Source organism: Ochotona curzoniae, unplaced genomic scaffold (genome assembly GCF_017591425.1).
Source record: "Ochotona curzoniae isolate NIBS_2020 unplaced genomic scaffold, NIBS_Ocur_1.0 scaffold_4701, whole genome shotgun sequence".
In the NCBI taxonomy this organism is placed as follows: Eukaryota; Metazoa; Chordata; class Mammalia; order Lagomorpha; family Ochotonidae; genus Ochotona; species Ochotona curzoniae.
In genome coordinates this window covers 7,765,174-7,781,132 of record NW_024467122.1, presented here as the reverse complement: position 1 = coordinate 7,781,132, position 15,959 = coordinate 7,765,174, and the positions used below count along the sequence as shown (strand labels likewise).

The following is a 15,959-nucleotide window of genomic DNA, read 5'->3' as shown; positions in this document are numbered from 1 at the left end:
GAATCTGGGGGTCGACATTGTGATACAGTAGGTTCAACTGCTACCTGCAATAATCCCAGCATTCCATATAGGGGCCAGTTCGAGTCCCGGCTGCTCCATTTCCAGCCCAGGTGCCCTGCTATTGTGCCTGGGAGAGCAGCAGAGGATAGTTCAGGGCACGTGGACCTGTGTAGTCAGTGAGAGACCCGGGTGGAGTTCCTGGCTTCAGTCTGCCACTTGCAACTCTGGGAATTGAACCAGCAGATGGACAAATCTCTCTGCAACACTGCCTTTCAAATAAAAACACAAATGAACCCTTAAAAAAGAAAACAAAACAAATAGACACAGATTCTGGCCCAACCCTCTGGCTCCAGGGCAGGTGGAACCAGAACCAGACTGTCCACTGGAAGTAAGGCAGAGCGGAGGGTGTCAGCTGGGGCGTGAATGACTCAACTCGAATCCTGCTTGGAGCAGCCCCTTTAGACCCCCTGCAAGGAGCACCATGGCCTGGAGCAGCATTTTAAAGAGCAGATTTGGTTCAGGCTTTTTAAAAACCCAAATGAAATAAACACCCCTTCCTCCAACTCCAGCCCACCCCGTGATGAACCACAGATTTTCCCAGGCTGGCCAACGCTGCGGCCAGGTTGCCCATGGCAACGACACATTTTGGGTTGGCAGTTTCTCCAAGCCTCTGTTTCCCACGTGTGCCACGGGGATGGGAGAACGTCAAGGTCATTGCCAGCTCCACAATCTGAGAGGCCAAACCCACACTTTGGGGCCTCCCTCCTGTGCGGTGGGTCAATATCTCAGTCAGTGCTCTGTGGGGCAGCACCCACCCTCTTCCACCAGAGCCTCAGACCTGGACACTGGTAGCGACTCGTGGGCAGGGATGGCAGCTGCTGACCAGCTGGTCCCTGGCTGCTGCTGGCCACTAAGGACCCCAGAGGCACGGGCCTCACGTAGCCGCCCAGTTAGGACCTGTCGGCCGTCCCTGCTCCCTTCCTGGAAACTCCTGTCCGCCAGGCCACCCCCACGGTCTGAGTGGCTGGTGGAGAGGTGGCCCCACAGTAGCCCAGGCCAATACAAAGTGTGTTTCCTTTCCAGGTTTGCCACCCCATCACAGCTGCTGTCATCTGGGCTTGCTCCAAGGGAAGAGTTGGTTGCCATGGTAACCCTCCTACTCCCAAAGCCCCCCCTCCATTCATGTAACAGGTGCAGAGACACTAAGCATGGCCTAGAACTTGGTCCTGGAGCTTCGCCAGGTGGCTACCATCACCTTGCCTGGGCCTGGGGTTGGGAAAAGAGGCTACTGGCTTAGTCCAGAAGGGGTGTGTACAGGCTCCAGGGCGGTGGGACCTCAGAGATGAGCTGTTCCCCAGTAGTCAGCTGATGACCCGGGCTTACAGAGAGGGCAGCTCTGAGTATAACCTGTGACCGCCAGGTCCCAGCAGTGGCTGTGTCTGTGGGAAGTTGGGGGACACGATTTGCTGGACCCCTTCCTTGGCCGCCCATGCCAACGGCTGTTTCTTAACAAAGCAGCCCAACATTTAGTAGAATGTAACACCCAACTTCCCATCTGTGGGCTGGAACTCAGACCAAGCCCGGTAAGGCAGTCTCATATCGGCCCTGGCAGCTGCCCCAAGTCTACGGCTGGGTGGGGGCAGGCAGCTGGGATGCCCTGAGGCTGTCTCCTGCTTTCTCTCACGCCAGCAGTGGGTGGGTGGCTCAGCAGAGTCCCTGGACCAAACACTCAGGCACGGTCTTGGGTATCTTCACATGCCACAGTGTTTGGTGGCAGCCTCCGTCCTGGTTGTGCAGGTCCCCAGCTCTCCTGTCTTCAGACTGACCTGGAGCAGTCACAAGGTGTGTCTTTCTGCCAGCGTTCCTGGTGACAGGCCCCCAGGGGTGAAGAGGGGTGGGCGCAGACCCTGCTTCTAGGAGGAGGACTGATGCAACGGAGAGGCTGTGAAGATCGCTTTTGTGCCTGGCCCCAGCCACCGACCCGCTGCACGGATGGCCTGGGTGGGCCTACTCTGGGGCCATCTCTTCTCATGTGAGAGAAGGGTGCGCACACCTATGTACACACAGACATGCACACAGAACAGACTCTCACAAGCCTGTAGCATAATAAGAAAAGCCAAGTAAAATTTTCAAAAGTTTCTATGACATAAGGAAAGTGAGATGTCAATCAGAAAGTTAAAAAAAAAAATCACCTCTCCCCTCCCCAAGCTGTCTCCCTGGCAGGCCCCGGCTCCCGTGGGAATCTGTAGTCACACATGTCCACAAGGATTCTGCCCCCTGCCATCGGCTCCTACTTGGAGATACTTGGTAAAGTAGTCTCATCAAGGCCAGGAGCTCCCGCTGGATCCGGCTGCCCTGCAAACCTTGGGCCAGGGCACAGCCGCCCAGGGCCAAGGCTGGGCTGCTCGGAGCAGGCCGCCCCCTGGTGGCGGGCAATGGAACTGCCCCACCCACCCCAGAGCAGGACCCAGGAGGAGAGGGCTGCCCAGGCTGGCGCCCACTGCCACATATCCCAAACTCCAAGAAGACAGGGAGAGGAGAGCTCCTATTTTGGCAGCCAGCACATTTCTTCAGCCAAGCACACATATGGGAACACAAGGACACAAGCACAGCCATGTGTGCCCCATTGCACTCTGTCCCTAACCCAGCCCCATGTTTTCTTCCCAGTAAGTGGAACCAGGCCCAGGTCTCCCTGTGGGCAGTCAGCAGAGGCAGGCTCTAAAGCTCTCCCCACCCCCTGTCACACCAAGGGATAGCCCCGGGGCTTTGCCCAGCTATTGTCCGGGCAAGCACCAGTGGGAACCCCAGGGGAGGGGGGAATTCTGGTGTCAGCTTTGGGGGTGCTGAAGGGCCAGACAGGTGTGGGTGTCTCCTGGCAGGTAAGACACCAACATCCCATGTTGGAGTACCCAGGGTCTGCTCTCACTTCGGGCTGCTGGCTCCGGCTTCCTGGGGACACACACCCTGAGAGGCGACAGAGGTGGCCCAGATGCTCAGCTCGCACACCCTGCTTTTGGCCTGGCCCAGTCCTGGTCATTACAGGTGTTTGGGACAGTGGCCCAGTGAGCGGGAGCTTTCTCTGTGTCCCTAATTATTACATCATCTATAAGAAAGAAAAAAAAGGCCAAGCAGATTCTGTTGCCCTTGGCCACCCCTCCCTGAGCTCAGGGCTCCCCAGGCACACTGGCCTCTGCTGTGATGAATGGAACTGGGTGGTTTGCTGGGTCCACACACTCGATTCTTCCTCAGTCCCAGAGGCAGAGGGTGGAGGCACCAGCGGTCCCAGGAAGGAGGAATCGGTGGGCCAGGCAGCATGTGGCGCTGGTGGCAAAGCAGACTCAGCGTTCTGCCTCTCACCCCCAGCACTGGCTCGGTGCAGCTTCACTTTCTGGACTCTGCATCTGAAGATACGAGAGAAACAAATGGGAGCCAAGGGGGGCATATCTAAGCCAGGAGTCCAGGGCTGCAAGGGCAGGAAGGGGTCCCGGCCTGGGGTCCCTTCCCAGAGAGCGTCAGGGGTCTCCTTGGCCCTCCCCCGCGCCCTCCCCCACCCCCAAGGCACTGAAGGTCATGACCCGCGTGTGCTTTGGGTCGCGGAGAAACCGCTTTTCTAAATAAAATCTACGCAACAGACTCGCATGCTTTCACTTCTGTAGCCACACCTGCCGTGTGAGGCTTGGCTGGTCTGAAGTGGCTATTTCCGAGGTGGAGATGTTCCCTGGTTTCTTCTACATGTCCCTGCCCCTCGTCTGGCCCCGCTCCCCTGCCACTTGTCCTCCGCCATAGTCCTGGCCAGAGGTCATGCCACAAGATAGACGCTGGCCGTCCTCAGCTTTTTCTACAGCCAGGGCCTCCCTGACTGCCCAGGCACAAAAGGTCCCCTGGTACCCTGTCCTGGCTCCAGCCCAGATGTCAGTAGGGCGAGTGTGGGTACAGCCAGCAGAGTTTGCCCAGCACCCCCTGAGACAGTGCAGTAGTGAGGAAGCTGCAAGCCTGGCCCTCAGTCCTGTGTGAAGGGCAGATGAGGGGCGCGCCAGGAGGCCCCGCTTCTGTGGCAATGATGATGGTAATGGCATGGGTATAGTGCCAGCAGCAAGGTCAGCAAGACCCTGAGCAAGGCCCATGGCCAACTGGGCAGTACAAGGCCTTCACACGAGGGGAGAGCTGCCCTGCCTCTCAGTCCTGCCCCCAGTCCATACCCAAGAACTCAGGTGCAGGAGGCAAGTCTGTTTCCAGGTATCCCCCCATCCTGCCTCCAGCCAGACCCATCCGAGGCCTGGGACCTGGCCCCAAAGGGTCCCACTCTGCTGGGCAGTGGCTGCATAGCAGCTGTCCACTCCGCGCATGGTGGCTCAAGTCGGCTCCAGGAAGGCGTGGCTGTGTCCCACGGGGTGTCCTTTCCTCCGTATCCTCATGTCCTCTGGGTATGGGGGATGCAGCCGGCTGGGAATCCCTTGAAGTTGGGTGGTTTCTAATTCTGGGCTTGCATAGCTGACTGAAGGACTCCCTGGGCCGTGGCTGCTGGGAAACTCGGAGTCCCCAGGGCTGGAGCCACACAGCAAGACATGCGGTCTTAGCCTCATAGGAAAAGCGAATCATTTTTCTCATCACTTTTATCTGTTTCTTCTGACAAAGGAAATAACAAGCCAGGATCAAAAGAATCAAAACTGAGCGATGCTCTCATCAGCCAGAGAAAGCCATCACTGACATTTCCATCTGCATCCGTGCAACCTTTTCACTTCACATTTAGGAAAGAACACCAACTGTATACTTTCTTTTTTCCCCAAAGATTTATTAACTTATTCAAAAGGCAGAATTTAGAGCGTTCACTCCCCAAATGGTTGTGCCAAGCTGAAGCCAGGAGCTTCAACCTTGTCTCCCAAGTGAGTTTAGGGACCCCAAGCACTGGATCCACCCTTTGTGGCTTTCCCAGGAGCATCAGCGAGCAGTTGGGTCAGAGGTGGAGCAGCAGGGGCCCCAAGTGTCCACAGCGGATGCTCATGTCACAGGCAGCAGACGAGCCTGCTGTGCTGTAACACTGGTCCCAAGGGGCTGTGGTTTCACAGGAGCAACACCTTGCACAGAGGGGTCCAGCTGATCCTCAGAGTCCCTGCTCCTGCTCCAGGCAGCCACAGTCCCCAGTCAGTCCAGCTCCCCTCACATGGGTGGCAGGGCCTGGAGTACCTGAGCCTGTTAGGGTGCACTCCAACATGATATGGGGAGAAGCACCAGGCACTCCATACAGAAGTGTGCGTGTGCCCCAAGAGCCCCAACCCCCCCGTAATTCCCAGGTTGCTGGACCCTGGACTTCCCCACGTTGGTTCTGGGGGAAGAGCCAAGCGAGGCCAGGGAATGGGGAGCCAGGCTGGGCCAGGGATGTCCCAGGCATAATTTCTGCTAATGGCCAAGCCAGTCTTGATGGGGGAAGGGGCCATGATTACTGTTCCACACAGGAGAAACCAGGGCCACGGGGCTGGGGGTGGACCGAGGGAACTCGGACACAAAAGTCACCATGCCCTAGGACTTGGCCTTTGTGTGGCCAGGTTGATGCCCTGGCCCTTCTCCTGTTGGTGGCCATTACATAGCTCTCATGATGTGGAAGTGTCAGCTGGGACACGTCTGGGCTCCTCCCATGGCTCTCTACCCAGCCCAGGTCCCTCTCTTGGCACCGGCACAGAGGCAGTCGGCTCCCTGGCTGACTCCCAGGGTTCTGGCTGAGCTAACGGACCACGGCTATGCGGGTTTAGGAATCACCTTTGGCTGTGGCGCCCGACAGCTGGTAATGGCTCTGGTGAAGCTGTGTCTTCCTTTTCCACGACACCACGAGAAACCTGGTGGGCAGGCTCCCAAGAGCCAGGGGCTGTGGTCCCACAGACCCTCTGGGAAGACAAAGGCAGGGGCCATGGCCCAAGTGGCCCCCGTCGCCCCAGGCCCCTGTGATGCAACTTCCTGACAGTGCTGAGCTGCCTCTGCCTCAAAGGCTGCTGGGAAATGACGCGGAAGGGGGAGGGTGGTGTGAGCAGTATTGGCCACGGCCACGGCACTCTTACCACTAACTGCTCTGTGCCACCCACTGGTCCACATCCCAGATGGCCATAGTGGCTGGGGCTGGTCCAGGCCGAAACCAGGAACTGGGGCTTTGTCACGGTCTCCCAGCAGCAGGCACGGGCACAGACGCTTGGGCTGGCCTCTCTCGCCTTCCCAGGTGCGTTAGCAGGGAGCCGGCTGGGAAGCAGGGCAGCCAGGATGCAAACTGGCATCCTAATATGGGATGCTGGCATCGTGGGTGGTGGTTTAACTTGCTGTTCTACAATGTGACCCCTTCTCTTACTGAGCCATGTTCAACTCCTCGTATGCAAGTCAGCTGTTCATCTCCCATTTGCAAGAAGACACTTACCCTCAGGTGACTGTCCATCTTTGGATTTTGTGGTAATTTTTCTATTTCCATGTCCTCAAGTTCATGAACAGCCACCTGCATGGTTTCTGACTGGACGAAGGGTTCTTTATGTGGCTTGGGCCTGGGGCTGGGGATGGTGAAGTTGGGAAGGCAGATGGGAAGGGAACATGGGTGGTTGCAAAGCCGCCTGGTAGCAGGTGACACAGTACAGGCTGAGGCAGGGCACCTGGTCTGCATTTGGGGTGTTCACTGGGTAGCTGTGAGCACCAGGATGAGAGGGGAGGGTGACTGACCCCCAAGGTCCTGCTGGTGTGGTGGGGGGCTCCTCCGTCCTGAGGCTGTCTTTGCCCACAGAAGTGGGGCCATCCATTCCTGCCCTGAGTGGTGAGGGGCTGCGAGGCCCAAGCCAGTGCTGCCATCTGAACTTCAGCAGGGGCTGTGCCCCTTGGCCAACCCCACGTTTGTTTTCTATCATGGAATTTGAGAAAACAGCTAGTGACTCAAGCTGTGTCGTCTTCCATCCAAGCTCTTGCTCTTGGCTAACTCCAGGCAAAGAGGGGGCCACATCGGCCTGTCCATGTGCCCGACAGTGTGCACGTGTGTATTGCATGCACGCTCATTGCCTGTGCATACATGTATGAAATAAGTGTGTGCTCATGCCTACATCCCTTATAGAACTGGTTCGCTGGCATGCACGTAAGGCCCATGAATGACTCTGTGCCTCTTGCTCTGCTGTCCCTGTGTCCCACAGAGATGGACACATGGGGAGTCCCCAAGCATAGGCCCCACGGCCAAGGCGACTGGGATGACGAACACAAAGCACAGACAGGGATTGTGCCCCAGCGGCTGCCCAGTTTATTTTGCAAAGCTGGAAGCCCAGGGCCCCTTCCGAGCCCCTGGGAAATTCTCCTTCCCTTTGTCAGGGAGAAAAATGCAGAGGCTTGCCCAGGGCCTCGAGGCTTAAAGGAACCCATTCATTCCAGGACCCAGCGGGCACTGCCTCGGCTGGTCCTCCGGGGCTTCTCACACACACACACCTTCCATGCCAGGGGATATCTGATCCTGGCAGGCCCACACTGGACCCGGGGGGCACTCAGGAGCTTGTGAAAGGGGATGAGAGCCTGGGGTGGGGGAGAGGTAGGGGTCAGGACCCTCCCCGACCCTGCCCTGAACTGCTCCCAATCTCAGAGATTCTGGTGTAATTCCATCAGAGACCCAGGAAGGCAGCCGGGCAGGTCCATTATGTCAGGGAGGCTTGCTACTGGGACAGGGTCCCCTCTGCTGCTCCTGGCAGCTGACAGAGGAAGCGGGGGAGGTGTCTCTCACTGTCGTCCACAGCCCTCCCCTGGGTGTTCAGGTCACATTACCCTAGGAAACCAGGAACCCCCCCAAATCATTGGTGCCTGGCTGTTTCTCAGCAGCACGGAGTCCAGGGCGGGGCTCCACCACCCTCCTGGTCCTCAGGGTGCTGCAGGCTGCAGTGCCAGGGCGAGTGGTCATGAGCCAGCTCCGTGTGACTGTCACGCACTGGAATCACCTCCTCCTCCGTGGGCACGCCTCCAGCCGGCCCAGCCCCTCATAGGACTGGTAGAAAATGTCAAACTCCCGGGCGCCCCAGCCCCTCCACACGGCCAGACACCACTCTGCTTGTTCGTTCACAAAGCCACACACCACCGTGTCCTTGGCCACCACGGCTGCGTCCACCAGTGCCCTGCAGAGGGGAGGGGGTGGGTCTCAGGAAATCCTGGAGGGTCTGCCTCTGCCTTGGAGCAGGGCCCCCCTTGTCTGCACCTCCCGGGCTGGGGTCTGAGCATGCACTGGGGTCCCCGGTCAGCTTCTCCCTGGTGTGTTCCGCTCTGGGCTGAGGCCTTATCAAGCCCAAGGATAGAGCACAGGTGGGACAAGTGCTTGCCCTTCTGGCAGCTGCTTCACATGATTTCCAGACACGTTTCTCCTTTTGGGTCACAATGGATGGCACTGGGGCTCCTCTGCCTTGGTGGCTCACCTTGTACCTGCCTGCACTTTCTCTCCTGCGTTCCATACGGGCACCCACTTGGCACCCAGCACGTGCCAGGGCTGGCTTGTACTGGCCACCAGGGGCTCTTTCTTCACTTCGGCTTTGGATGGGACTAGGTAGAGGCCACAGGACCCTAAAGCAGGTACAGCAGAGCCAACTGGCCTGGTGAGCAGACCACTTGCTCCAAGTCTGATCCCCAGGCTCAGCCTGGCCTCAGAGCCCTCACAGGGCAGGGGCCACTGCCCCGTCTTACCGAGGAAGCTCAGTACTGGTGAGCCAGGGAGTGGCGTGGCCTGAGATGTCCCACTGGTCATCAGGGACACACAAGCCTGACAGGATCCTTCAGCCCCCTGACGGTCCGGAAGACATAAAAACCCACGCAGTCACCAGCAGACGGGATGTAGCCGCCAGAGAGGCAGCACAGAATGATGGGGAGGTGCTCAGAGCACACCCAAACACACACACACCCCTCACATGCACATTCATACTCACACACACACCCCTGTACATGCACATTCATACTCAGGCACACACAGAGAGACACACACACAGATTCATACACAGGCAGACACTCACAGGCATGCACGCACACACACATACTCAGGCACACACGTACATACACTTGTGTACAAATTGCACAGAAACTGAGGCATGTCTGTATAAACACACACATATACACAGATGCACATACACATGCATACACAAACACACACATGCACAACACACTCAGGCATGCATGTTAAAACACACATGTACATTTAAACTCATATCCAGGCATGCAACACACTCAGACACACATGTACCGGTATATACACACATTCATACACACCGACATACATCCACACGCACATATTCATGCATGCGTGCTTACACACATGTACATCCGCACACCTGTGTTTAAATTGAGGGGCTTTTCATAAGGGAGATTTACCACACGGGGCTCAGTTCTCAATGAGGGGACAGCAGGAATGGCAGGCGGGCACTTGCCTTGTGGCTGTGGCCCAGGCAGGCTGTCCTGCCCAGGCCCAGGGCTGCTCCCACAGCCTGGAGGCAAGGAGCGTGCTATGCCTTGCGGCTCCTCCTGGCACAATTTGGGCCTGGCTCCCCACTTGGCAAAAATGAGACTGAATCATAGATGAAATCGGGCCCTTGCGAGGTACCCCGGCTTGGGCACTTGGTCTACAGGTGCACTGGGTATCTCAGAGGCAGGTGGCCCTAGCCAATGCTGACACATGGCATTTACTGGACCTGTAACAGCTGCCCAGAAGAGCCTGTCTTGTTCGTGCTTTGCCTGATGGCCATGCTGGTGGATATAGGTTTCTTTGTGAGAACGGGGGCCGCACAGCTGCTGGGGCCGTGGCATGGGACTTGGTGCTCGTGCCTTAGCTTCCCCACGTTTCCCCCATGCTGCTCCCGGGTCCCCTGGGGGGGTCCCCTCCCCTGTCCCCATGGGGCTTACCCATGTGGAGTCAGCTCTCGAGCTTTTAAGACTGCGATGACTCGGCCCCGCTGGGCACCTGAATCCTTCTCCATGCCAATGATGATAACATCTCCACCCCGCCTGGGAAACCAGAACCGAGAGGGGAAGGGGAAGTGTTTTGTCCTGGCTGAGCTCTCTGGGGGAATGCAGCGGAGCAGAGAAAGGCATGGTCAGCAGGCAGCGAATACCCAGTTTCTGCTCAGGGATCAGGTGGCGTGAAGGATGTGCGGGTGGGAGGAGGCAGGCAGAGAACGCTCCCAGCTGGAAACCCAGCCACAGCCGGGGATCACTCACTCCTTTTCTGGTCCCTCAGGCTCGCTGGTGAGCAGCTGAGCAGAGCGGGCACAGCTGCTGTGAGGTCTGGCTAAAGAGAATGCTCCAGAAGCTAAAACTGACACTCCCCTCTCAAGCACACCTGTTACAACAGCCCCTGTTGGGTCTTCAGTGCTACCTTCACAGAAGCCAGAGGATTCTGCAGCCCAGCCCCCAAAGAGAGAGAGAGAGAGAGAGAGAGAGAGAGAGAGAGAGAGAGAGAGAGAGCAGCTGGTGGCAGGCTGAGGATGGTTTCACCATGCCAGGAGCCCTACCTGGGCACCCAAATGAGGTCCTTCACGGCCAGGAGCTTCACGGCCTGCAGGTGCTGACTGAAAGCGTCCCCATCCAGGGGGCTCAGCTCGGGCTCAGCCCTGTCGGGCGAGGCACTGACTTCGTGCAGCTGGTCAGCATCTTCGCAGGGGCTGGAGAAAGGCACGCTGGCACAGCTGACCGGGGAGCTGGGCAGGCTGCAGGGGGACCTGGCGGCCTGGGGGGCCAGGGACGAGGAGCAAGAAGACATGGAGCAGTAGTCGGTCAGCGAGTCCTGGTGGGTCAGGATCTGTGTGCCCGACTCCTTGCTGTACATGATGCTCACATCAGCCATGCAGTCCCTCCTGGGCTCTTTGGGGGCGGCGATGGGGGTGTCTGGGAGCTCTCCCAAAGGCTGCACGGGGAACATATCCCTGAGAGGGTTGGGGTCCCCACAGAAGTAGCGGGCGCACAGCTGGTAGGTGGCTGAATGGTACATCACCAAGCAGTTGGTCTTGTCATCCAAGCACCAGACGACCTCCTCGCCCCGGCACTCGGAGCCGCACACGACCGCCGTGACTGCCGAGGGAGCCGTGTAGGGCTCCAGGCGCCTGCGGATGTCCAGGGCAGCACAGTCGATGACCAGAAGGCCTGGCCCATTGCTATACCACACCTCCGAGCCACTGTTGGCCACCTCCATGGCCTTCACTGGGTAGGGGTTCTGCCGCACGTCTTCGTCCGGGATGCCGAACCTGGACCTGTTGGCCGTGTGTGAGCACAAGTAGGAGCAGCTGTCGCTGGGCACGCCCCGTGCCACGGAGAACACGGCCACGAGCCCGTCCGCCAGGCCCGCCAGCACCAGGAAGGAATTCTGCGTGGAGTGGAGGGAAGACAGGGAAAGCGTTATGCTCTTGAGCCCTGTGCAAGGCAAGAGAGAACCAGAGTGGGTATCACATTCGATCTGAACATGAGCATGCGCTGTCCACCCCTGCACCCGAGGAGGGTTGCATTAGCACGCCACCGAGTCCCTATGCTCTCCATGGTTCCACACTGCACTGACTGGGAACAGGGAGGGGCTAAGTCTCACTCACTTCGTGGTCCTGGCACTCCTGGGGGCATATTTCATCCTATTGCATCCACCCTCTCAGCCAGCGACACCTACTCTCAAGTCCCTGGATTCCATTGACCTTGGTGGGGCTCCTGAGAGTGATCAGGGGCCACGGTTACAGGCACAGGACTGAACCAGGACCCATGGTGGTGCCTCTCCCAGGATGCAACTTTGTAGCCTCACAAGTCCATGTGGGCAGGAAGAGCTCCTCAAGATGGAGCAGGGAGCCAGGCTTTGAGCCAGTGAGGGGCGACTGGGGAGCTCGGTGGGGCTCGCCAGGAGCAAGTGACCGACCTCTTGCTCAGCAGCCAGAGCCATGAGCCCTAGGAAAGGACTGGAATCCATATGCAGGATCTTAGGGGAGAGTAGGCAGCCAAGGCAAACAGAGGCCGGGTCTCCGTCCGCAGTCCCTGCTTGGGCCAGGTCGGGGTGGGGCATGGGTGTGAGTGTGTGCGTGCAAGAATGCAGGGGTCTGCCTGGCCTGGCCGCGGGCAGGATGGCTGAGGAGGCAGTGCCCGTGCGGGAGGTGTGCACAGAGCCGGCTTTATTCCTCCTGGTCAGGCTGGAGATGGCGCCCCGGCTGGGGGCTCTGGCCCGCCACGGCCTTCAATGCCGCCTTGTGCCCCTGCTCTCCATGCTCTCTAAGGTTCATTTCATACCTGTACCTCCCGCCCCCTTCCGTTTTAAAGAAATGAAACTGGAGCTGGCTGGAGGAGAGCAGTGCTCATATAGTTTGCAACCGTCAGCGGGTCCTAAGAATGCCCCGCTGCTCAGGGCATGGGTTCCCGGCACTGGCTCCGTGCTCACACCCTCCCTGCAGAGGGGCATGTGGAATGGGAGGCCGGCTGTCACCACGTCTGAAGCAACAGCACCAGGAGAAGCTCCTCGAGCCGTCTACCCAGAATGCCTGGCGCATGCATGTTGCCTGCTTCCTGCAAGTGCCAGGAAGTCGCTCCCCTGTAGGGCCAACAGCTTGGGACCCTGGGTCCTGAGAGCCAAGGATGGGGAGGGCTAGAAAAGGAGTGTACAGAGGGGCTGCTCCTGGCAGGGGCAGGAGGCCCAGGAGCAGGAGGGACCTGGCAGAGGCTGGAGGCCCAGGGCCTGAAGAGGCTAGGAGGTCCAGGGCCTGGAGTGGCCAGGAGGGCCTGGGCCTGGCAGAGGCTGGGAGGTCCAGGGCCTGGAGTGGCCAGGAGGGCCAGGACCTGGCTGAGGCTGGGAGGGCCAAGGACTGGAGGGGCTTAGTGCTGCGGAAGGAAGAGGTAGAGAGAGCAGGTGATGAGAGATTATCCTGCCCACCCAGGGCAGCAGAGCGTTATCCCTCAGGGTGCGGTGGAGCTGGGTAGGGGCAGTGCAGGGAGGCACCCCTCTTTCAGAACCAGGAGGCTGCAGGGAGCAAGGCCACGCTGGAAACTGGGCCCTTGGTGTGCATCTGAGAGGAGGTGGAGAGGCTGTAGAGTTGCCTGAGAACAGGGGCTGGCAGCAGGACATGCGAGGGCCTGGGACCCAGTGGCCATGGGGATGTTGTGGCCCTGGCAGGTGAACAAGTGCCCCAGAGACCCCTGTGCGCCACAAGGGATGGAGTACATCATACACCTGCTCACACGGACCTGTGGCCCTTAAAAGCATTTCACCTGTCAGAGATAGGGGTGAGAGACTATGCATCCATCTTCCCCTGAGCTCACCTTTTTAATCACAGGTACTGCTAAGAAGCAGGTGACAACAGCCGGGGTGTCCAGGGCCTGCTGGGGTGTGCTTAAGGGGCACATGCCCTTGAGGCTGTAGATGTAAATTTTCTGGTCCTGTAAAGGCAGACAGCCCCCATGAGACCTGGGTGGGCAGTGTGCAGGGCTCCCCAAGGGGAAATGCTTGGCCAGGGTACCCCTTTTGTGCCTTAGAAAGTACAAGCATCATGGCTTCCTGGGGCAGGTGAAAGAAACCCCCCCCAAACCATGGGCAGATCCAAAGAATCAATCTACAGCTGCCCATTGTCCACTCCCCAAAGACAGCCTGTGTATCTGCGTGTGTTGGGGTGCCCACCATAGGGGATGATGCCCCCGCAGGGCTCCTCCCACTGATTCTCAGGCACAGCCATGGCACCTGTTCTCAACCCTTCCACAAGAGCATGAGGTGTAGTGCTTCACTCTCCAGTTCTCCAGTTTTCACCACCCCCAGTCAGATGGGGGTGCATTTTAGGGACCTGTGTGGGCCCGAGTATGGTTCTTGTTTATTTCTTTCTGGCACATTCTGGATTCAGACCACACCAACCAAGCGGCATATTTCCAGTAGGTATGACAGTGGTATTTTATCTCCCAACCTAGAGTGTCACAGCACTTGTTTTGGAGTCGGTCTGCATTCCTGAGGTCCCCAGAACGAGGTGTCTTCTGTGGAGACCCTACCTACACACCCCAACTTTCTGAGCCTCTCTCCTGAACTCAACATTTAGGTACACGGAATTCGGGACAGGTGGGGGCCAGGGCTGGCAGGAGCCTGTCGTGGCTGAGGGCCTTCCTCTGGGGGTCCCTTGAGATGAACCCAGGCCTCCCTGCAGGTAGAGTTGGCCTGGGTGTCCTGTAGTTTTGTAGCTCTGGCCCTCACTCTGGGAGCTGTAGGTCCCACGGGGCAGTTACCTCAGTGGCTGTCCACAGCGAGTTCTGCACCTTCAGTTGGCAGCTTAGTCTCAGGCCTGCACAGCACATCCTCCGCACCTCCAGGAGGCCCTTCTCTGTGTTCACCACCGTGTAGTTCCTGTGAGAGGCACCGTGTGGCTCATTCCTGGGGACTGTGGTCACCTCCAGTGCCCTCAGCCCCAGTGTGGCCAACAGCTCTGCAGGAGGGCATGGCTGTGGCCTCTTTAGCTCCAGAGGGCACCGAGGACTGTGCCTCCTGGTATCGGGCCCCGTGTGTGCAGTCTGCCTGATGACACTTGCAGGATTCTGGGGTCAGGGAAGCCCAGAGTCACAGGTCCTCTGGGGATGGAAGAGTTTTGTCTACAAGGGCCAGGTATGGTCTCAGCAGACGCTGTGGCCCCACTGCCCCCATGGCTGTCTCCTGTGTCCCTTGTCTGTGACGGTAGCTGGTAGGTGCATCCCAGAGCACATAGGTCTTTCTTACAGCCCAAGCTAAGTGGGGGCAGAAGATTCTTGATGCCACGTTCTACCTAGCCCATCCCCTCCTCGCACGCTTACCGCGTCACCATTTTGGATGAGAGATGATAAACACGGCTGAGCTGACAGCCCGTTCTCATTCTCTGAGCAGAATGCCGGTCCACGCAGATTCCATTTCTCTGTCTTCCCTGCCCATCCCTACCCCTCCGTGAGTTAGATGTGTCCCAGGGCAGTTCTTCTCTCCTCCCTGCCCAGAGTACCTGCCCCCCTTCCTCGGGAGCTGCCCCTTCCTCAGGCTGCTGGTATTACTTTTCTGTTTCATAATTTAAAAACATGCATTTGAAAGGCAGAGAGATAGGGGTACACACAGACAGGAAGTCCCCCATCTGCTGGTTTACTTCCCAAATGCCTCTAGCAGCCAGAGGTGAGGCTGAAGCCAGGAGACCAGGTCTCAATACCGGCCTCCCTGGTGGGGCACAGGGACACAGCCCTGGATCCATCGTCTGTGGCTTCCCGAGGTGTACAAAGCTGAAGTGAAACGGGACAGCCAGGCCTTGGCCTGCCCGCTCCTGGTGGTGAGCCTTAGACAGGCCTGGGGTGGGTACAGTGGCTCAGATGTGGCTTGGGATACTCACACCCCATGCTAGAGCACCCGTCTCTGACCCAGGGTCCCACCCAGTGCACCAGGTGGGCCCCTGGCACCCACGTGGGAGACTCGGACTGAGTTCTGTGCTCCTGGCTTTGCTTTGGCCCCACCTTGCCTGTGGTGGACATCTGGGAATATGCCACTGGATGGGAGATCTGTGTCTCTCTGCCTTTCAGACATCATGAAAATAAATACATAAAAACACAAGGACGCATCACAGATCACAGAGAGGCTGCTGTCTTCCCAAAGAGTACAAGCTTCCTGGGCCCCGGGCAGAGCTGCCTGTCCTGGCGTGTGTGTGTGTGTGTGTGTGTGTGTGTGTGTGTGCGCGCGCGCGCGCGCGCAGGACTGCAGGGATGGGCACCTGCTTCCCATACAGCACTCGATTTGAGCCCTCTTGCTGAGGTGCACTCAGGTGATGGCTCAAGTACGTGGGTCCCGCTGTCCACGTTGAAGACCCAGACTGAGCTCCTGGCTGGTGTCCTTGGGCTGGGCCCAGCACGAGATGCTGTGGGCCTTGAGGAAGCGAGCCAGAAGATGGGAGATGGACCTCTCTCTTTCATACTTCCCCATGTGGGTGGAGTACTGCCCATGCTAGCACCACAGGAGCAGGCTGGTTCCCAAGTTCCTCTGATGTCCCTCA

At 58.4% G+C, this 15,959-nt stretch overlaps 1 protein-coding gene across 3 annotated transcripts in view; it reads right to left on the bottom strand.

Annotated features, from left to right (window-relative positions):
* Positions 1 to 7,236: 7,236 nt before the first annotated feature.
* LRRK1 (leucine rich repeat kinase 1) overlaps positions 7,237 to 15,959 on the bottom strand; it is a 117,156-nt gene continuing 108,433 nt past the window's right edge. For all 3 annotated transcript variants that reach the window (XM_040969910.1, XM_040969912.1, XM_040969911.1), the window contains 5 exons: positions 14,194 to 14,311; positions 13,249 to 13,365; positions 10,482 to 11,329; positions 9,874 to 9,975; positions 7,237 to 8,108 (listed from right to left, as the gene is read on the bottom strand). In XM_040969910.1, coding sequence (XP_040825844.1) covers positions 7,931 to 8,108; positions 9,874 to 9,975; positions 10,482 to 11,329; positions 13,249 to 13,365; positions 14,194 to 14,311 — 1,363 coding nt within the window. In that variant the 3' untranslated portion in view covers positions 7,237 to 7,930. The remainder of the gene's footprint in view (positions 8,109 to 9,873; positions 9,976 to 10,481; positions 11,330 to 13,248; positions 13,366 to 14,193; positions 14,312 to 15,959) is intronic.